At 44.6% G+C, this 22,070-nt stretch overlaps 2 protein-coding genes across 2 annotated transcripts; one reads left to right on the forward strand and one right to left on the reverse strand.

Annotated features, from left to right (window-relative positions):
• Positions 1-4,541: 4,541 nt before the first annotated feature.
• On the forward strand, positions 4,542-7,429 carry LOC125944839 (transcription factor Adf-1-like). The gene is made up of 3 exons (XM_049666208.1): positions 4,542-5,037; positions 5,790-5,967; positions 7,003-7,429. Exons 1-3 carry the CDS (start codon positions 4,878-4,880, stop codon positions 7,427-7,429), a joined length of 765 nt encoding a protein of 254 aa, XP_049522165.1. The 5' UTR covers positions 4,542-4,877.
• Positions 7,430-10,823: 3,394 nt separating this feature from the next.
• On the reverse strand, positions 10,824-20,669 carry LOC119449031 (uncharacterized). The gene is made up of 6 exons (XM_037712228.2): positions 20,063-20,669; positions 17,000-17,163; positions 16,376-16,505; positions 15,414-15,557; positions 13,907-14,214; positions 10,824-12,043 (listed from the first exon to the last, which is right to left on the reverse strand). The coding sequence occupies exons 1-6, from the start codon at positions 20,204-20,206 to the stop codon at positions 11,605-11,607; spliced, it is 1,329 nt and encodes a 442-aa protein (XP_037568156.2). The 5' UTR covers positions 20,207-20,669; the 3' UTR covers positions 10,824-11,604.
• Positions 20,670-22,070: the final 1,401 nt, after the last annotated feature.

Below are 22,070 nucleotides of genomic sequence, written 5' to 3' on the forward strand. Positions count from 1 at the left end.
AGCCTTCACACCTAATGTTGGTCTGAACATTCGCCAAAACGTTACTTTTTGCTAAATTCGGAAGTACTCGCCTCGAAAAGTACTTGAATTCATAGTCGCACATTTTTAGCATAATTGATAGCCACATGGAGAAATGTTAAAAAATATTGTGGCTGAAATGTTAACGACTGTTACGAAAAAAATTTTGTGACAACGCACAATTTTTTTACCGAGCCAATTAAACGCGAAAAATGCAGAAATGTTTTCACCTATGACGTCACATAGTAGAACCAGGCCAGTAAAATATTTTAAATTTATATTTGTCATTCTACCTAGTTTCACATCTGAATTAAAAAAAATACCTCCAACCAATTTGTACTTCTTCGCGGAAACCTCCAAGAGTGCTTAAGCCATTAAGTATTTATTTTTAGAAAAAAATACTTTGGTGGACCCTCACTGACACAATCGCCAACTAGCTCAATTTCTTGCAAGAGAATCGGCGATGGTAACCTCAGGGGTCTGGAACGTTTACCGTGGAATGACTCTATTAGACAAACGGATGACGAAGCTGGAATATGGCGATGGGACGACCACGATGGCATCGCAACATATACATGATGGCGACTGCATGTCGACGACGGAATGTCGACGATGGCATAAAAAAAATTACGCCATCTTCCCGTAGGGGAACCCTGATTAATATGCGAAGCAGTCGTGAGGTCGACTCAAGTTCCCATTACGCGAGCCCTCGTTGCATCAGTAGCAGCTTCTCGGCGGCGTTGACGTTTCCTTTCGGCTTCGCGAGCCCGAAGTTCGGCATCGGCCTGTCGCCGCTGCCGTTTCGTGGCAGCGGCTCGAGCCCTCTTCTCAACGCCGCATATCCACGAAGTGAATGATGATGAGTGGGCGAAGCACCGGGGGATCATTCGGGCAAAACGCCGGAAGCGTTCTCCGGAAGCCGGAAGCTGGCTTCCGGAAGCGGAACCGGAAGTAGAACCGGAAGCGGCAGCCGGCTTCCGGAAGCCGGAGCTTGGCGTACGTGTATGGTGGCTAGAATTGGTCAATTCTAGCCACCATAGTACGTGCGCAGTAGAGTGTACTAGAATATGGTCGTGTGGGACGAGCGGCTGGGGCGGCGCATGCTTTGCAGTGAGGCGCCCGACGTGGAAAAATACTGGGGCGGCGCGGCGGTCGAAGTGGATTGGGCCGCATCAAGGTCGCGCCGTTGGAAACTGCTGGCGATACTGCTCGGCAGGGTCACTCGTACTACTTCGCGCGCTGGTATTTGCGTTCAGACCGATCAAATGGGGTTCATAATTGCATATGACATGTATTTATGCCTTCAGAATAAATTCCTGTTCTTTCTCTTCTTTATTTATTTTTTATTATTTTCTAATGCCGCTCGGTGATTGCGCGTGCATTGCGGCCGCAGTGGCGGCTTTCATTCTACTATGTTATTGTACGGTTCCCTTCGGAGAAAAAATGTTTTTCTCGTTCTTCAAGCAACATGTATCTCTCGTGTGTATTGTTGCGCATATAGTTTTCTATCAGTAGGTCTTGCGAAACCTTCCGGCTTGCCGCTTCAAACAAGTAAAGCATACCAGCCCCATCCAGCGCCTTGTACTTTAGATTTACGGGAAGCATTGGTATAGATGAAAAAAAAAGAGTAAACTGCAGTGCAACATTCTATTCAAGTTTCCGCCTTTCTCGCGTAATAGCATGCGGAGTAATTGGTACGGGGTCATTTATTGCAGTCGGACCTCGAGCGCCGAAAACGGTTTTAGTTAGCCATTCTATATGGTAATCTTTGGCCGTAAGCAGTAGGTGAGCATTTTTTTTTCCAGTCGATACTTCAAAAAAGAAAGAAATCCTGCGCGGTAGCCTAATTAGTGCCTACATCGTGGATACGGCGTTGCGCTGATAAACTGGAGCTCACTGGTTCAATTCAGGTCAAGGAGTTCGATGGGAACGAAATGGAAAAAGACTCGTGTACTTCTATTTAGGTGCACGTTAAAGAACCCCAGGTGGCAAAAACTAAACCGGGTGCCTCATAATCATAACGTGGTTTTGCCACGTGAAACCGAAGAACTTGCTTATATTGTAAAAGGAAAAAGAAAAAAAGCTAGTGGCTGCGTTCTTCGGCTTATTTCTGGGGGTGTAAACAACATAAATTATTCCCGAGTCAGATTTCCCAAAAAAAAAACATGTTAGGCTTATCCTATATTTCATGCATAAATGTAATGCCGTTCCCAAATGCATGACCGCTCAACTCAGCAGCTTGTATATTATAAACGGCTGCATTCAGTTATGCCGTGCACTATCATAACGACCATAATGAAACAATTAAAGGAACGGCATGTCTCACATACACGTAGACATATGTGCAGATCTGTTGCGTTCGTTGAAGAAAAGGGTGGTACCACATGGGGCACTCAGTTTTAATGGGTTGCAAACATGGTGAGACTGTCAAAAATTCTTGTCTGAATCAAATTAGCAGATTTACAGGCTGGCCCAAAACAGGGCGTTTATATTGAATGAGAGCTAGGAGCTTGTTAAGCAGGACTTAGTAACACCCGTCCGTTAATTCTCTCAGGAACTGCGCCTCTGCGCAACAGCCACGACTCCCCGGCAGCAAAATCATTCGGAATAACAGTCCTCACTTGCATGCACACACTCACCTTTGAGATGTCAATGTGCTGTTATGCGTTACGTTCGAACGGAAATGACTATTCGGCCTCGTACAGTATATCAATAACACACACACACACACACACACACACACACGCACACGCAAACGCACACGCACATGCACACACACACACACACACACACACACACACACACACACACGCACGCACGCACGCACGCACGCACACACACACACACACGCGCGCGCGCGCACGCACGCGCACGCACGCACGCACATATATAAGCTGGTTTTGCCTGCTATGAATATTATTTCTGCGAATGAGAGTTTTATTTTCAGTATTCACTAATAAGTGTGTTTGTTACTGCAAACACGTGCGCTTATTGCGGTTGGGAGTTCTCGCTTTTTTAATTATTGCATTTAGAATATTTGTTAATTTTTCCATTACATATATATATCGTAAATATATATGTCTATGTACCCTTTGATTTATAATTACCTAGAAATACATTGGTCATTGGTCAAATACATAGGTCATTGGCAATCAGATGGCCAGGGAAATTTGTGAGGCCTTTTCAATGTGTCAGTTAGGAGCCACCAGTGTAAGTGCCCCATCTATAGCTCTTTGCGATAAGGAACTTAAGTTCCTCAGGAGTTAATTCAGTTTGGCCTGGGTCCACCATGTGTATTGGTAAAATTTGTATTTTTTAGTGTTTTTGACGCATGCGCAGCAGGAGTTGCCTGACGATGACTCGCCTTCCCTTTCCCCCTTTTTTCTATTTCTGCCCGTTGCGAATTGTATAAATTTGCGCAGGCTTCAATAAAGGTGTTGTTGGCAGTCAGCGCTCGTCCTATGTTCTCTCTTGTCCATGTTTTTTGGAGCTGTTTTAAATATGAATGATCCGGACCAACTAGCTCGCACTCAAACCCTTCTGAGTCATTCTTCGCACCACACACTTCATAAACCTGGTTTATTTCACTCTAATATAGTTTTCTTCGATCATTGTCCCTGATCAATAACCACCAACAAGAAGTGCGTGTAAAATGACACGATATCAACAATAAAACTTTCTTACGTAGCCTTCATGGTGCGGGTATACCAGTTACTTTTAGAGGACAGTGGTGAAAAGTACAGTTCAACTGGCTAAAACTACATTTTGCACCGGCCCTCAAGAGTCATGGGCGCACCGAAGCAACTAAAACATTAAAAAAATGTACTGCACACAGGTTCTGCGAGAAAAACTGGGCGTCCGCCAGCGTCCGCGCAGCGAACGCGCGCGCGCTAGCATACGACGCGCTTGACAACGACAGCAAAATTGAAGACGTCGCGTTGCATAATCTATGCCTCAAGTATATATGTTTGGCAAAATGGCGTAAACATAAATTTGCAGTTGAAATAAAGCGCTATTTTAAGAGCGTACTATGCGCAATCGGCCTCGGCGCCCGCAGCAAAAGTACGTTGAATATGCCGCGGAGCGCGTCTCCGCCCCAATCCAGTTCGCTCGCAGCGCCCTCGCACTATTTTTCCACACGTGGCGCCTCAGCGGTAGAGCGCCGTTCGGCCCACTCGACCATTATCTAGTACACTCTAGTGCGCAGTAGGGGTGTGGTAAAGTGTACTAGACAATGGTGAATGCACGACGACAAATGCAAGACGGCGTTACAATGGCGACGATGGGAAGACAACGATACGAGGACAATTACACGATTACGAGTGTATGACGACAATGGCGTGACGAAGACTATCACGCAGCCTGCATGACGGCGATGGCGTGACACCGACGGCATGATGAGAGTCGGACGACAAAGCTGTAATAATGACGACACAAGCATCACGACGGCGTTACGGCCACAACCAGATCACTTGTGGCCCAAGCTGTTCAATTATCAGGCCCACTGGGTCGGCGTATAAAGGCCCGACCACATTCAGCGTTTTCCCGGCGTTTTCTGGCGTTTTGTCACTGGGCGCCGCTCAGCGTCGACGCTGAGGGCGGCGCCAAGCCGAAACGTCGTGCTCAACACACTCCAGAAATCTCGCCGTCGCCGCCGCCGCCAAAGCCGCCGCCGGAAACGGCTCGATGAGCGCTGACCAACCAGCGCCTTGCCGCGGCCACGCTGCTGGCAACTTTTTCAGGCAACTTCCGCAGATTCGCAGTTCCCGCATGGTTCGTGCTGCGCGCCGCCATTTCTACTTGTTTTGTTTGTTTGGCGTGTTGCTGCGTTTCGACGTCGATTGCTTCAATCATCCAAGATGCTTCCTGCAAACATAGACAACGAGCTTCTGATTGCAATTGTGGAAGCTAGGCCGATATTGTGGCAAGCAAAGCACAGGGAGCACAAAAATCGTGTGAAAAAGAACGTTTTGTGGGTTGAAGTCGCCGCCATCGTCCTGCCGGGTGTTCTGAATGCTGGTAAGATTTCTGTTTTTAAATTGCATACCTGCCAACTCTCTCTCTGTCTTGATGTTTACGAATTTGGGATCGCTTAACGATATTTTACAATGCCGCATCAACTTAGTAATAAGTATGCCGCAATGAGTGGACACAGATGCTTTACATTTCCTTACATTTTATTGCATGTGATCATGTCTAGTCGGAAAAGTCTGGCCGATTTAGCGATGCAGCGTGATCCAGTACATTATGGCCACTGTAGATGGGATTACCAATATCGCATTTTTTGCTTCTATGCCATGTTTCATCGTGTATAGTGGACAGCAAAGTATTATGAACATTTATTTTAAATTTATAAAAAACACTATTCGATTCAATGACTGAATCGAATACGGCCATATTCGATTCGTTATTCGATAGCTTCAAATTTTCGCACACTTCTAATGCAAGTTCCAGCAGACGAAGTTGACAATGCCGAAGCTGCTGAAACAGTCACTGTGATGTAAAAACAACGTGTTGCTCGTCAGTGTGTGCTGCGGGAATTTCGTTTCCGTCTGTGCTGCATCCGAAAGTGAATAATCATAAATAAAAGGCAGAAAAAAAATCCGTGCGATAGTATTCAGGGCTAGCTTTTGAAAAAATGCATGCTACTTCTACCCCCCCCACACACACACAGCAGACACACACACTCGTGTAGTGTCCGGGGCAATTGCAGTTCATGGTTGCCAAGTAAGGAATTGCCAAGCTGACAACTGTGATATATTTGTTTGCAGAGAACATAGTGCAGACACGCTGGAAGTCGTTGCGTGACAAGTTTCGCCGCTTGTTCGTGGCAAACAAAAAGGAGCAAAAGAGTGGAGCCGGCGCCGAGGAGACGGATGAGGCAGCCAATGTGACTTGGCCGTACTTTGAGCAGCTCATGTTCTTGAAGGACAGCATCGAAGGACGGCCGTAAGTTGGCATAAATTTTGTGACCTTTTACAATCAAGTTTTCATCAGTGAACCTCAGTTTAGGCAGTGGTGCCCAGTTTATGAAACCTGCATTGTGCAAAGCAGTACCACTAGTACACCGTTTCTAAGCACAAACAAAAAGTGCAATTACAGAGTTAATACAGGCTTAAAATGAACTGCAGCATGACAGCTCAGCTAAACGAAAAGAATCGTGACACATTACTGCTGCAAACATCAGTTGAAAATTCACTTTTAAAGCACCAGTTACCAGTGCATCACTCTCACTCCCTTCGTGCTGCATATAGTGGCACTACAGCTCACTGCACTTCACAAGTATTTTCCGAGCTTTGTCTCTGAGCATTGCACCATCACTGGGGGTGTTCATTTATACTAGGTGTATGATAACGGTCGGCTGTTTGCAACTGAAGTGAACCTGTGGCTGGTTATTGTGATTAAAATTCACAATTTTGTTGCCAATTATTGTCAGTCCGGATGCATTGCAGATTTGGGATGCCTAGCATTCAAACTTGTCTTCAGTCCACGCCTACAGCTTTATGCGGTGAAGCATCTCAGTTGATACCCTTTTCTATGTTTATTAGGTGTGTGCAGCATTTCCACTGTTTTTGTTAGTTCCTGCACATGTATTATTTAGATATGTACTGCGGCTCACTTGCTGTCGAACTCTGTAGAGGGCTGGAGCCTTGTCAAGCTGCAATTTGCAGCATTTTTTTTCCATCACACCCATATTTCTCATGGAGAAATAAAAGTTCCTTTGATTCGTTGAGTTACATTCAGGCAGGTAGGATAGCTTGTTAACGGTAGAAGTCATAGTGCATTCAGCATTTTTGTTTTTATTTATAGTGAACAGATCCAAATGGTTGAGCAAATGTTCTAAAGTCAGTCAACATCTTATTTCATCTCCCTTAAGAAGGCAGGCAGCTCAACTTATCAAATGCCGCAGACATCATTTGGCTACTCACAGAAATGTGGTTGCATGTTATCTTCCTCACTGTTATCTTCCTCACGCATTTTCAGGACATCTGGAAACATGACTGCACGGCAACTGCTGCTTGACATCAGCAGCAGCCAAAGCAGCTATGCTGACATGGATGCCACGGCACTGGACACCGGTTCACTGTCCGAATCCAGCGGACAAGATGTGCCACTCACACCGGCAACTGGTACAACAGGCGAGAGTGGGACCGCCGACATAGCACCCGATGAGCCAGCCTGTCCCCCCATCAGGCCGCAGCAAAAACGGAAGAGAAACAATGATGTTTATGTAGCAGAGCTACAAAATGTGACACAGCAGTTGAATGGCTATGTCCCCAAGGACATTGACGAGAACTTTGCCCTGACGCTGCTGGGGCACATGAGAATGATCAAGCCGGAACGAAAACTTGATTTGCAGATGAAGTTGCTGCAGGCTATAAAAGATTTTACAAATGAGGAATCGGAATAAACGCACTTTTCAAGCTTCATATTGTCTTCCATGATAAACATCTGTGTTATGGGACTACACAAATAAGAAAATTAAGGTCTCGCTTTACGGGCTACATAGAGTAAAGGCAGGAAGGTTAACCAAATCGGCAATCACATTGTTGCCCTTCACCAGGAATTAGTGAAAAAGGACATAAAAGAAGGCATTTACACGGGCTAATGAATACCAAGACGCACAATAATGCTTGCATGGCTTTCTGATGAGATGGCGTTGTCCGTTCTCACGGTGCCGCTCGCGAAGGGTTCTCCGTCCGCGTTTACCGCTACTATGGACATCCCTTTGCGTTCTCTGTATTCCATGGCGTCTACGTAGGCCACGCCCTCTATGTCATGGCATTTGCGCTCAATGTGGCGTGCCCTTGCCTCGTCGCTCCTTGTGGTGCTCCGGGTGCATGTTTTTGGGCAGTGGAGGAATTTTAAGTTCCCTCCTCGTCTCTAGTGGAATGCTTAGTTTGGTGCCGTGTTGCGCTTCATATCGAATTTCGAGTTTCTGTAGAATGTGTCGCCCCGTTGGAGTTTGTGCGAGTCTTTCGTATTGATGTCACAGAATTATATATTTTTGCTAAAAGCAGTACACCTGGTTGATCACAGCAGAGCATCTGTGCACACAGTGCCACAAGGCTGGCACAGAGTATGACAGGTTCAGTCAGAACTGTTCCATGCTGTGGCTTCTTGGCTTAGTAAAAATGGTCTGCTAAACAAAATCATGACAAACTATCACTATATATCTAGTCAACTTGTCATGAATTTAGTTTTCATGTGTGTATAATGCCAATTCCCAGCAGTACCGAGTTGAACTGTACTGATGACCCCAGAAAACTAAAATATGCAACACTCGCCGTAGCTTTTTTATTGTCATACAATTTTCACAGAAATAGTACACGATTGATGCACATACAGGGGTGGGAATAGCCAAAGTCATTTTGTAGCACGTAAAATTCGATTCTGGAGCAGTCTGTAGCACATGTATTCCATTATTGGAGCAGTGTGGCATATGCAAGTTTTAGAGCATCAATATGATTAAGTGGGGTATCAACCACAAAACCTTGCATTCTGTAAAGCCTAAACAGCAGCAGCCAAAGCAGCTATGGTCACATGGATGTCAGGTCAGTGGACACCCGTTCAACAACGTCCAAATCCAGCGGACAAGATGTGCCACCGACATTGGCAACTGGCACACCAGACGAGAGTGGGATCGCCGACGAGATAGCACCCGATGAGCCAGCCTGTCCCCCCATCAGGCCGCAGCAAAAACGGAAGAGAAACAATGATGTTTATGTAGCAGAGCTACAAAATGTGACACAGCAGTTGAATGGCTATGTCCCCAAGGACATTGACGAGAACTTTGCCCTGACGCTGCTGGGGCACATGAGAATGATCAAGCCAGAACGAAAACTTGATTTGCAGATGAAGTTGCTGCAGGCTATAAAAGATTTTCAAAATGAGGAATCTGAATAAATGCACTTTTCAAGCTTCATATTGTCTTCCATGATAACATCCTGTGTTATAGGACTACACAAATAAGAAAATTAAGGTCTCGCTTTACGGGCTACATAGAGTAAGAAGGCAGGAAGGTTAACCAAAATGGCAATCACTTTGCTGCCCTTCACCAGGAAGTAGTGAAAAAGGACATAAAAGAAGGCATTACACGGGCTAATGAATACCAAGACACACAATAATGCTTGCATGGCTTTCTGATGAGATCAGTGAGGATGTCACAGAATTTTATTTTTTTCGCTAAAGCCAGTACAGCTGGTTGATCACAGCAGAGACAGAGCATCTGTGCACACAGTGCCACTACGGCTGGCACAGAGTATGACAGTTCTGTCCCGACTGTTCCATGCCTGTGGCTTTTTGGATTAGTAAAAATGGTCTGCTAAACGAAATCATGACAAACTATCACTATACCGACATTGCGCTCTCAGTCCCGACTCCCGCTACACTCCGTTGACGTTGCGCACCTTCCAACTCTGCAGCAAGTAGCTTCGAGGGATGCGATTCGCAGTTATGAGGACATTTTCTCAGTCTCAAATAGACTTCGGATGTATCGTGAATGAACAACATCAGATCATTCTCGTCAACAACCTCGACAACAGAGACCGCAGGAACGCTGCTTCCCTGGCAGACAATTGCGAAAATTTTCAGGAAGTGCAATCCTTCCTCAAGCAAGGCGCAGTGTGACCCTGTTTTCCACAGTAAGCAGCATCTGTCATTCTTGCAGAGAAGAAAGGCAAAGGGCATACTCGCTCATGCATTGATTACCACAAGCTTAATGCTATCAGTGTGCCCAATTACCAGCTTATTCGGCCCACTGACGATGGGCTGGACTACCTAGGGACATTAAAATATTTTCAACATTAGACAATACATTAGGCTATTAGCACGTCAAAATGCACCCAGACAACATTCCAAAAACAGCTTTTGTCATGCCGAACTGCCATTAAGAGTGGCCCGTGATGCCTTTCGGTTTGAGGAATGACTCAGCTACATTTGAAAGAGCTGTCTAGTCAGTGATAAGAAAACACTACTTAAGAATGTTGTTAACTACTTCGATGATATAGTTTTCTCTGACACATTTTCTCAGCATTTAAAGCACCTCCAAGCTTTACTGCAAGCCCTCAGAACTGAAAACAACAAACTATAGCTGAAAAAGTGCCACTTTGGCCAAGATTCTATTGGCTATCTGGGTCACAGTGTCTCATGGCACTGTATCGCCCGAAAAAAGCAATGCAGAAGTGGTATTCTGATTCCCAAAACCAATACGTCTGAAAGAGCTGCAGCAACAATATATTCCTCAGTTCAGCGACATAGTGTGCCCACTTACGAAATTACTGAAGGAGAACACACCATGGGAATGGGATGTACAGTGCGAACAAGCTTTTGAGAAAATGAAACATCTGACCGAAACTTATCCACTTATAATATCTAGTCAACTTGTCATGAATTTAGTTTTTCATATGTGTATAATGCCAATTCCCAGCAGTACCGAGTTGAACTGTACTGATGACCCCCAGAAAACTAAAATATGCAACACTCGCCGTAGCTCTTTTTTTTATTGTCATGCAATTTTCACAGAAATCGTACATAATTGATGCACATACTGGGGTGGGAATCGCCAAAGTCATTTTGTATCACGTAAAATTTGATTCTGGAGCAGTCTGTAGCACATGTATTCCATTATTGGTGCAGTGTGGCATATGCAAGTTTTAGAGCATCAATAAGTTAAAGACAGTTCGAAGAAAGCGCTAGGAAGGTCACTTCTAGATTATGATTACGAGCCTGGTCCTAAGAGAAATAGAAGCGATCATAAACAGTTGACCACGCATGTATTCATATCCTGCCCCAGAGGAACGAAAGCCTTGACACATGCTCCTTTCTTGTATGGCAAGCGACTGATGGCACTCCCTCACTCACAAACTGTAGCCGTAGCGCCTAGCTCCCATACTGAGCTGCTTAAAACATTGATACAGCATCAAGAAATGCAAAAAGACTTCTGGAATCACTGGTACAAGGAATATTTAATACTCCTCAGAAGCGCTCATAGCAGGCCAATGTCAGACATCACTAGCATTGCTGAAGGCATTGCTAGCAAAAGTTCATGACATGATCCTACGCTAATACCCACTTCATCAGCGACTTCTCGAACAGTCAGACGATTTCCACGAATCACAGTTCGAACTCTCTCGACACGGTCATCATCTGTGGATGCGGAAGGTCTGGGCTTGGGATCGTCACCGACCGACATTCTCCTGTCCTCAAAACGCTTGAACCAATCATAACACTGCGTGCGACCCATACAGTTTGTTAAAGACGTCCCAACAATGCAGCCAGTAAAAATCAGTGTGGCAGGAGTAAAATGCTATTACAAGAAATAGCTGAAAATAAAGGAGTTGGTCCTGATGAGATATATCACTTCACGTGTTGAAACACTGTGCAATAGCACTGTCGCTTTAGCTTTACATGGTATTTGATTAATCTGTATCTGAAGGTGTATTACCCTCCGAAAGGAAAATGGCGAATGTTCCCGTTCACAAGGGTGTCTGTAAAAGAACTATTATGCCTTCTGGCAATGCAGGGTGATTTCTGAATAAAGAAAAAAAGGTTGACCTATATTCAAATAAATACAGTAAATGAAATTCACTTTCTTATGAGTGGCAAAAGCTGCTCGTCCTGTAGATGCTTTAGAGCAACATCTTTGGACACGCCTGGCTGTTGCCACTGCCAGGCAACTTCACCAAAGGTGCTGCAAAAGTAAGCAGTGAAGATGTTTCGCGCATCTGCTGCCTCTGTAGGAAAATTTCTAGCATGTGTCGAAGCAAGTGAAAAATAATTTGACTGCGAGCCATCCCGAGCTTCTCCTTCCACACTTTGCCGCCAGTGGCCTGGTATCACATTGCCAAAGCTGTCCTCCCTATCTACATACCCATGCGTCTGTGCATTTAACTTCATAATAAAGTTGTGCAGAATGCAAGCGGCCTTGATGACATAATCGACGTTGGTCGGATGGAGGTTTATCGTGCGTAGGAGCACTCTCCACCTTGCTGCTGTAATGCCAAAGGCATTCTCGACACACCTCCTGCAATGCAAACATGCAGGGCACTGTCAGGCAATAAAAAATTGTTCAAGCACTAGTGACCAGACATGAACAAAAATTCCAGAAACCTCTGTGTGACCGTGACAGCAATAAACTGCATAAATCATCCTGACAGCTTGGCTCATGACTGAGCTACCTTTGTAGTATGCATAAATGCATTTTGCTGCCATATACGAGACTGAAGTGTCCTCAGCAGAATGCTGATTATGTGCACTGCCATGTGAATGTAACTGTGCAAGGATGCTAAGACATTCTTTTTACTGGAGAAACTTTCCCACTTCGAACTTGCTCCAACAATAGATCAAAGGGGTCGATATCCAGCAAAAAGCATGTTATTGCTATCAGCAACCAGCCTTGCGCCACCCTGGTTCCTAAAAATGTATTTAATTTTATGTTTGACATACTGCAGACCAAAATTTGGTCCTTGCAGGACAGGCACTCAATATAGTAAGCAACAACAGCAACAGAGAAGAAAGTGTCAAGCAAATGTTACTAAAATGCACAATTATACACACACACAACATAGGAAAAGTGCTTTGTTTACAAAGTTATCTAGTATGTTGCGGAAGGGGAGTTTTGTTCTGATACTGTGCGAGGGAAGAAAGAAAACTTGCAAGTATTTGTCTTGGCAAAAAAGGGGGCGAGTGCATTTGATTGATCGTGATGTGTGCGCCTTGTGGACAGAGGGGTTACAGATGAAGTGGGCTCTAGGGATATCTCGCAATTAATGAGTGAGTGTAAAAAAATTCAGGTGAACCATATGACCCCAGGTATCGAGGAGGGGAATGTTATTGATGACCATTAGCTGTGTAGACGAACTGGTGCATTAGAACTTACAATAGATAAAACAAATAGGCTTTCTCTGAATTTTCTAAATTTTTATAATGTTAAGTTAAGCATATTCGAGTTTAGGTATAATAAAAGTAACATAACTAATTTAACACTGGCAGGTAAATCTCTGAGCTTGTGCTTTAAAAAACAGTTTTTGGAAAGTGGATGTTTTACTTTATTCTTTGAGATTTGTCATCTCGCTCTTTCTTTCCTCCTTCCTATCTTTCTTTCTATGTTTCTCTCGTCCTTTCCGAAGAGTAGGCAGGCGTTGTGCCCCTTCTGGCGGCAGTTGCCAGCCTTGCTTCTCGCTTTCACTTTTCCGTTTATATGTTTACAAATCAAATAATAATAATAATAAGTAGAAGAGCAAATATTGCTAATATGGAAATTCCAAGAAAGGGTACTAGTGAATGTTATACATAGGTATTGGTACTTTTGAACTTACTTTAATAGGACAGAGATCAGTGTATACTCGTATTTTAGCATTTGTGTTATGCAAAGACAGACCGCTTTATCATTGTTCAAAGCCATGCCCCACTCATTACACCATTTTTGTATGTTCTGTAAGCTGAAATCAAGTAGTTTGGTCATGCACCGAAGATATTTCACGAAATACGATGCAGTCATCTGCAAAAAGCCTCATTTGTGTACTAGGTGTGACAATGGTCATAACATCATTAATGTACAGTACAAACAGCGATGGCCTCAGGACGCTGACCTGGGGTACAGCGGATGTAACGGGGAGACAGCTAGAGCTGTTACCATCAATTGAAACAAACTGCACGCGATCAGAAAGAGAACCTGCTATCCATGCAAGTAGAATATAAGGTATGTTAATATTTCTGAGCTTTTGAATAAGTTTACAATGAACTAATCGGTCGAATGCTTTACTAAACCTATGTACGGTTACACTCTGCGCAGCTACAGCAATCACTGGCATGCCAAAAAATTTGCGCTGAGTCTTCAATATCATCACCGTGACCCACAATACTGAAAGTATGTCCCATGCTTTACCTAGCTCTGCTCAGCCTGTAATTGAAGACCCTCCTTTCATCAGTCAGCTGTTTTGCAGGGAAGGGTCTCATAAAATCCTTGCGTAATTGAAATGCCTCATCCCCAACAAAGGCATAGGGTGCGGCAGTTCTTGTTCCAGGCAGGTAGCTTGCAGAAGGTGTGCCGAGAGTTCCACTGGCCAGTGCCTTCCCAAATTCGGAGTTCTTCAGTATCCCTCCATCACTTTGCCGACCTTGAGCCCCAACGTCAATGATGGTGTACTGGTAGTTGCTGTCGACGGCAGCCATTAGCACAATGGAAAAAGTGCTCTGAAATAGAGGTTATCAGTGACCATATTATTGCACCATCTATGAAGATGTAATAGAAGCATACGAAAAATGCACTCAAATGAAATATTGTGACCTTGAACTTAAACATTAAAACAAATGCAGCGATTCTACAGAGTAATGAGATGCCTCATTACTTGTGAACAGCAGTGTGTTGTAGCAATTAAGCAATTGCAATTTGCAGCAATCGTCTACATTTAGCCAGAAACCACATGCACATCTACCCTCATGTGCAAGCAACAATTTTATTTGGGCAAGTTGGTTTTTAAATGTATATTGAAGCAGTGCAATAGGGCAATGACAAGAAAAAAAGAAAAAAACGAGAAAACAACTACAACAGGACTAGCGCTGACTGACAACGGAATTTTATTCAAAGCAGAAACAGCCATTTTATCAGCTATCGAATAACAAGAAGCATCCGGATTGAAAGGCATGCACGGGGAAGGGCAGCATCACGCATACAAGTATTTAGCCAAAAAAATTTATCTTGGTATGATACACACTTCTGCTATTGCCATGCAATACACTTCCACAATTTTTCTTTCATTTGTATTTACAAATTTCAGGAACCTGGTTAATCCTAGGAGTGCAGCACATGCGCATTTGTTACTATCAGCAGATAGATGGCTACTGTACCAATTTTTAACATTGTTATTGTGCTATCTCACTCTATCATAGAACATTGCCCATTTTGTCCAATGTATACATTTCCGAGGCTTAACTTTGATAGATGACATCAGAAGTGCACATGGTGAACTTGGTCTTGCGATTAGCAGAACATTGATTGTATTCGATTTTTATATTGTAGTGCACAATCTTGACATTTTGCACTGAGCAGAGAACACTAGGTTTACTTGATGTCTGCTGGCTTAACATGAACTTAGCAGGTACGGTAAGCAGACATTGCCAACGTAAGCAGATATTCTCTGCAGCGAAAAAGACAATAGCTGATAAACGGACAGCACTAATGTGCACATCAAACTGTATTTGCACTATATTCACTACATAAAATATAGTGAATATACAACAAAACAATGCCGCAACCAAGGAAGTGATTTGCTGACATAATTTGGCATCTTGTATAACTGTTCAGATGTACGGTTTACTGATGTACAGCTTACTTTAATATGTGACAAATGGCAAAAGCTGAATGCTTAAATGCGCCTAGTGAACAAGCTTACCTTGTAGTTGAAATACAGGCTCCCGGAATTGGCAGGTGCTGTGATGGCGACATGTTTACCATCCACGGCTCCTAAACAGTTGGGAAATTGCCACTGAGAGGCAAACCCTTGGGCAATTTCAGTCCAGTCAGCCTCAGAGGGTACCTGAATTTATTTTTTTAAATGGTTCGCAGTAGGCATTAGGTAGCTCAGTCAAAACGACATTAATACATATGATTATGATGCAGAGTTTACTACTACTACATGGCTTTTATTGGTGCAATATCTACTATAGCCAACACAGACAGAACCAATAACAATACGGTGAAGTATATGATTATCCACTAAGTGTACTGGTGTAGATGGTTGAAGAATAGGTTTAGTGTGTGAGGCTGTGCTAAGGAATCTGTAAGTTAGGGTGACAATATCATCAATCATTTTGTACTTATAATTGCAGATTGGTGTGAATGAAAGAATGGCTGTTTAAACAGGGCACCACTTAATGGTTGCAAAATAATGTGCACATGAGTGCATGTATGCCAATTAACATTTGATGTGCATTACTATGTCAACCTTTGCTGAAAAACAGCTGTTTCAAATAAGCAATAAGAATATACTTGTCACATGCCTCCTTTATGCATTGCCATCACTGCCCAATGAAACAAGTACAAAAGTACCAGCAGTGGTAAAAGGCAGTTATATTATGTATGCCTGCATTTAACTTGCAACAAGGTATGTTATCATGTTGTGAAATATGCATAACATGGAATTAAACTAAATGCATCCACACTAACACAATCAGCAGAACGATACTTTCTAGAAAAAGAACCACAAGGACTAACGCAGCACATACGTCAAGGTGAATATGCTAATAACATAAGCAAACAAATCAGGTCAACTAAAAGCCATCCTGCGTGTTTAAATGCCAAATAACGAGTGGCAAATGAACTCAAAATGCTTTAATACTATTATGTGGTCCCTACCTTCATGAAGCGATCCTTTAGTCGTGCCCAAATGACTCTACAACAAAAATGAATACATAGGCGAGCTGTCTCGATGCCCACTCTATATGCCATGGCCACGTCTTTTACTTCCTGGCCAGATGCAAGGTAGCTGGAACAAAAGATGGAGGGCCCGAAAATGTATGCACGATTATCCACAAGTTTATTGCCATTATTTGACAGTAATGACAAATTCAGGGATGAAGTACTGGTTACTACACAGATGCGCTGACAGCTTGGAGTTCCTGTTTATTATTCAAAATATTCAATAAGGTACTAAGCACATGTTTCACTGCATTAATTGTAGCATAAACAATGAAGTTATAGTGCACACACATTAGATATGCACCTATAAACGAATGCTAATATGACAGCTTACCAAAGGACTAATGATTTTCGCACCTAGGCTTGTTACAGGAAATCAAGTTGTACCAGTAATTTATAGGTGGCGATAGAGCCACTCAATTACCAGAGCAATGTAAACATTTACACAAGTAGCCTGGCTCTTTACCTACAGCAAACTGTACCCATCTTATCACTAGCTTCCTTCCGACTTATTATTCTAGTGTTCCAAATCAAATACAAATAAACTGAGCTTATACCAACCTTAAGGTTATTGCAAGCCGTTCGCCAGGTTCCAGGGGCTCCCTTACAACATACTCGCGCTTGAGGTCGTCAACCACAAACGAAAGTAATGCATCGAACATTTGTGGGGTCATCCGGTAGAACTTGAAAAAAAAATCATGATCGCCCTCTCTCATCCGACGCATCTGTAAGTGAAATATATACGGTGATTAATGCATTTTTAAACATGCAGGTGTTATTTCAAAAGATATGCAGATCCACCGCACATGTTAGAAAATGTATTTGTGAAACAGTTCATTAAATTCAATGCACACAAGTGCCTACTTTAATGCGATGGAAGATGCTATTTCATGCAATGTTTATGTTTATGCACTGCAAAGGTCCCAACTTTATTGTCTATGCACTGCACAGTTTAGAAGCCATGGAAAACTGCTAAAAGTAGTTCATGCAAATGCTCAGTGTGAGACGTCGACACCTTAAAGTCATGAGGATAAAGATGACACTTGATGTTTGTCATGGGAAGAATTGTGAGAGGTTATGAAAAGATAAGTGTGACACATACCCTGTCGCCCAAAAATTGGGTCGGTTAAATATAAGAGAAGCAAAGAAGCCAAGGTAAACCAAGCGCAACTGTTTCGCTAGAAATGTGCTCATTTCTGGAGCTTTCATGTTTTAAAGTTTTGTTTCAAGACTTATTATAATCACAACGTACAGTGTGACATATTCAGTTTAATCCTGATCATTCATGCTTTGAATGGTAGTATAGCAGAAACATTTTCTCGGGCATTTTTTGAGCATTGGGCCTCTTCGATTATCAGTCCCTGACAGTCCCGGACTGCTTGGGACTGCTCTACCACATTCGATTTTTCTCGGACAGCTTCCGAAGCTCCGCCCACTAGTCCGAGTGTTGTCAGAAGCGCGTTCGTTTTTTCACGGACCGGAAGTTCCGGACTGCCCGCGGACTGTTGGAGCTGTCAGCAGATGTTTGCTCAGACAAGCGCAAGTAGCTAGCAGATGACGGCTGTCTTTAAAAAGATGCGCGCGGTGTTTGACGCCATGTTGTGAAAGATTCCGTGTGCTTCTGCGTACTTTGCGCGCTCCAGACGGCAACTACTGTGCATTGAGTTATCGCTTCTGTTACATCGGTGCTTTGTGTGCCATCATGCAAGTTTTTTACGAGCCGTCTAATTGCTGTAGCAGTCTTCGTGTTTTTTGTTTGTTTTTTTAAAGAAAGAAGCACAGCGATCAGGCGCACATGCTTGCTTTTCTTAATGTGCTTCACGAAATCTGTCATGCTCATTGCAGGTAAATTTTGCTTTTCAGGTAAGTGAAACTAGCGTACGTGCAAGGAATCATATATTGCATGTGGCTATTTCATGCCAGTAGCTGGGGTGGTATACAGTAGGAGATTCGCGGATTGCTGTTGACATATATGTTGATCCCTTCTGCTACCAAGTTCGAGCGTTTGATTTTTGACGTGCAGGATTAGTAGACGGTGTACGCGCGCTCTCTCACGCGTCGGGCCTTTAATTAGCAGACGGTCTCGCGAGCTTTGAGGATGTCGGCGGGGGCTTTCTGCATGAACAGCGACGTGGCACGACCATGATTTCGGAGTCTCTCCACAGCAATTTTAGGGCCAATAAATATATTTCACCACCACCACGATGTTGCTTACGTCCGTGTGGGAATTCCACTTAAATTTCTCAGGCAATGAGCTGGCTAGCGCGACGTAATAAACTGCGCTTTGCGAAAACGTTCTGCGCGCTCAGGCTACGATTACACTAGCTTCATGGTTGTGTCGACGACGTACGCCTCTGAGACTGCACCATTGCGGAGGCCACGCTAATAAAAACGCTGGGTAGGGGGCTATCTACGAGTAGCAAAGAGCAGACGACGGCAACCAGGAGAGTGACTTCCGGTCGCGGTGCTTCGACCGAAATTTCGGACAGTCCCTGACAGCTGGATCACGTGACTGTGACGCACTCTTCTGTCAGGGCTAGTCAGACCGGAAGCCGCGGACGGTTTGCGGACAGTCCGGGATTGCATAATCGAAGAGGCCTATTGTTATGCGAAACTTTAACGAATCACCCCAATAAACATGAATGCAAGTAAAAATTTGCTATTTTCATGTTTGAGTACAAAGTAAACAAACAAATCTGAAATATACAAGATATGCGCCTTGCTCCTACTTCCCCACTTTTGCAAGTTAAACCATGGGAAGAAAATGGATATTAGGTGGCATGAATATCAGTGATAGTGAATGAAGCTCACGATTTATGGGAAAGTTTTCTTTGCAAATATGAAAAGGGCTAAGCACCTATGGTGCAGGGAGCAGTTGCCTAGTCTCTCGAAGCAATGTTGTCATGTTCGGTAGCATGCACAATCCTCCTATTTGATTATTGTGTTTGATCAGCTTTCTTGTGCACAAGCTGGTCTAGTCGTGTTCCAAGAACTGGTGCTAAAGCCTTCACATTCTTTGTACAGCAATGTACAGCGTTGCACAGTATTGTACAGTAATGAATACGGGAATTCACACAGCCAATTCTCCAAAAGAAATTAGACGGCTAGTAAAGCTGCCAAAGGTCAGTCTGAATTAGACTGAGTATTCTTAAAGTAGCACTTCATATTAGTCGAACACAATCATCAAAACAATGCACTCCTCGGCATGTACTGATGTTTGAGACATCGTTAAAAATTGCGTAGACGTCCGAACTGACACCTTGACAGAAGCTTCTGTTTATTCCCTGCTGCTGTAACTTAAAAATTATGAATGGACCAATCACGGAGAGAGCCAGAAAGAGGATGATTTTAAACTACAACAAGAAGCCTAATTTTCGACTTGGTACCGCGAACAATGCGCGGCACCAACATACATTAGCAACTTCATATAGCTATTTCACTCGAACACTTCTGTGTCGAAAGCTCGGCCGAAAGCTGGTCTGCTGAATAGTTCTCAACAGCATTTATAGGTTCGCAGGAGTTGGTACAACCATATAGTCGTTGAGATCTATCAATGCTCGAGACACGGTAGTAGCACGTTTTAGCACAATTATTACGGGTAGAAAAACAGCAAATGGGACTCACCGCCGTGTAATAGAGCCCTTCTTCCTTTCGGTGCATGAACACGGGTCGCACCCACCAGCGCCGGCGTCGTCGATCTTGCCGTTTCAAGATAATGAGAAGAAGGAGCTTCTTTTTTAGCAACAAAAGTTGCTGCCTTCTTTCCATGATGTGGCGTATGGCGTCTCGGAAGACAAACCAGCTACTTAGCACTAAGCTCAGCCAGCTCAGCTCCGCACGCCAGGAACAAAACGCTTGAACGTACGCTCACTACGCTCACGAGGACCGCTCGCGATGTTCTCGTCGATATCGCTGCCAGGTTCCTGAAGCATGGATTTGTGTTATAGGAGTATTTTTTCTGCACTGCCCTGAAATTTTCTTTCGCGTAAAACTAATAAATAAAGCATAAATATAGCATTCAACAATACTTAGTATAGCTATTATGATTGACATTGCACAATAATTTTGGAGGTTTCTGGTTAAACCAATCTGGTCACATTGTGCGACGCTGCGCTGGCGCTGGTCCGCGTGACGCTCGTGTGGCTGCTCGCCCTCTCTGGCGCAATTCTTGAGACGACGCCGAGAGACGCAGCGCCAAAAAACGCCGATAAAAACGCTGAATGTGGTCGGGCCTTTACGGGAGAGGCGGGCGAGAGCCCGGAGAGAGTCGGCGGTACAGAAGGTAGAGGCCGGCAGGGCTGCGCGCATGCGCTGCAGGGGGAGCGCGGGAAACACACGCACTTAATGCGTGGCAGCCACCTATCTCTCCCCCGCCATAGGGCCGGTGGGCCGCGCCCTCCTCTCCATCCTTCCATTTATCAGCGGCCCTGTCAACAGACGCTTGCGGAGCAGCCGGAGGTGCGAGGGAAAACGCGTGCGTCTGCAGCCGAGGCGCACAGGCGCCGCCTGCCTAGCTTCGCTACCCTCCCAGTACGGCTCAACTGTAGTCGAGCGCAGCTTCCAGAAGGCTTGCTGCGCAAGCCTCGCAGCCGGGCTGTACTTAGGGGGGAACACGTTATGAGAGAAGGTCGACAGGCGCAACAGAAGAGAGATAGCGGGGGCCAGGGCCGGCTCTCTGGGAGGGAGGAGGGGCGTGAGTTAAAAAAGATGACGATGTTCGAGCCAATGCTGCTGATAGTTTTTAGGGGCGAAGCTCCTTATAGCGGCACCCGTTCGTCCCCGTCGTCGTCGTCGTAGTAGTAGTGTGTAACCAGTCTGAGAAAAATGAGAAAAAAAATTCCGAAGTTGTGTCCGTAGCACGGAATCGAACCAGGGACCCCTCGCTTCCGAGCGCGCGGCGTTAGCCCACTACACCACGAAGCTTTTTCTTTTCCATTATTGCCGGAACCTTCACTTTGTGGACACCAATTTCAACAGTTCTTGCCAAAAAACAAAATACATAATCATACATATTGCCGCGACAACTTGGCCACATTCAAGTTGCGCGCCCTTCGTATTGGACACTGTGCACGCCGTACCGTGGTGTTGTTCAGCAACAACAGGCAGCGTTCTTCGTGGCACGAGCACCCGGTTGGACCGGGCTCGCATGCGCCACGCGCACGAGGCAGGACTCGAGGAGAAAGAGGAAGACGGTGGAACGCCAGTTTTAGAACGCGACTGCCGGGCATTCTTCACGACCGCAGTGACATTTAGTCGTGGGCACAGGTTCGCCCTTATTAAATATTGTTGTTTTCTTAACCTGTGTTCCTCAACATCGTTACATTTCTGGTGGAGGTGCTGGGTATGAGTCGAAGCCCCACGAACGAAAGTCAGCGTAACCCCGACCACCAGCGAGTCCATCCCGTGGAACTGACACCTGTGCACCAGCGGACCAGCCGCCGTCTTCGAGGTGACTCGCCCGAATTCGGCCCTCTTCTCTTCACGCCAAGGGAAACTCGGACAACGGACGCCGCCACAATGACTAGCCAGGTAACACCGGCACAGCTGGTCGTAAGCCAACCTCGCAAGCCGCCAACATTCCATGGCGACTTGTTCGAAGACGTGGAAGACTGGTTGGAACTGTTCGAGAGTG

This window comes from Dermacentor silvarum, chromosome 4 (assembly GCF_013339745.2).
Source record: "Dermacentor silvarum isolate Dsil-2018 chromosome 4, BIME_Dsil_1.4, whole genome shotgun sequence".
Classification (NCBI taxonomy): Eukaryota; Metazoa; Arthropoda; class Arachnida; order Ixodida; family Ixodidae; genus Dermacentor; species Dermacentor silvarum.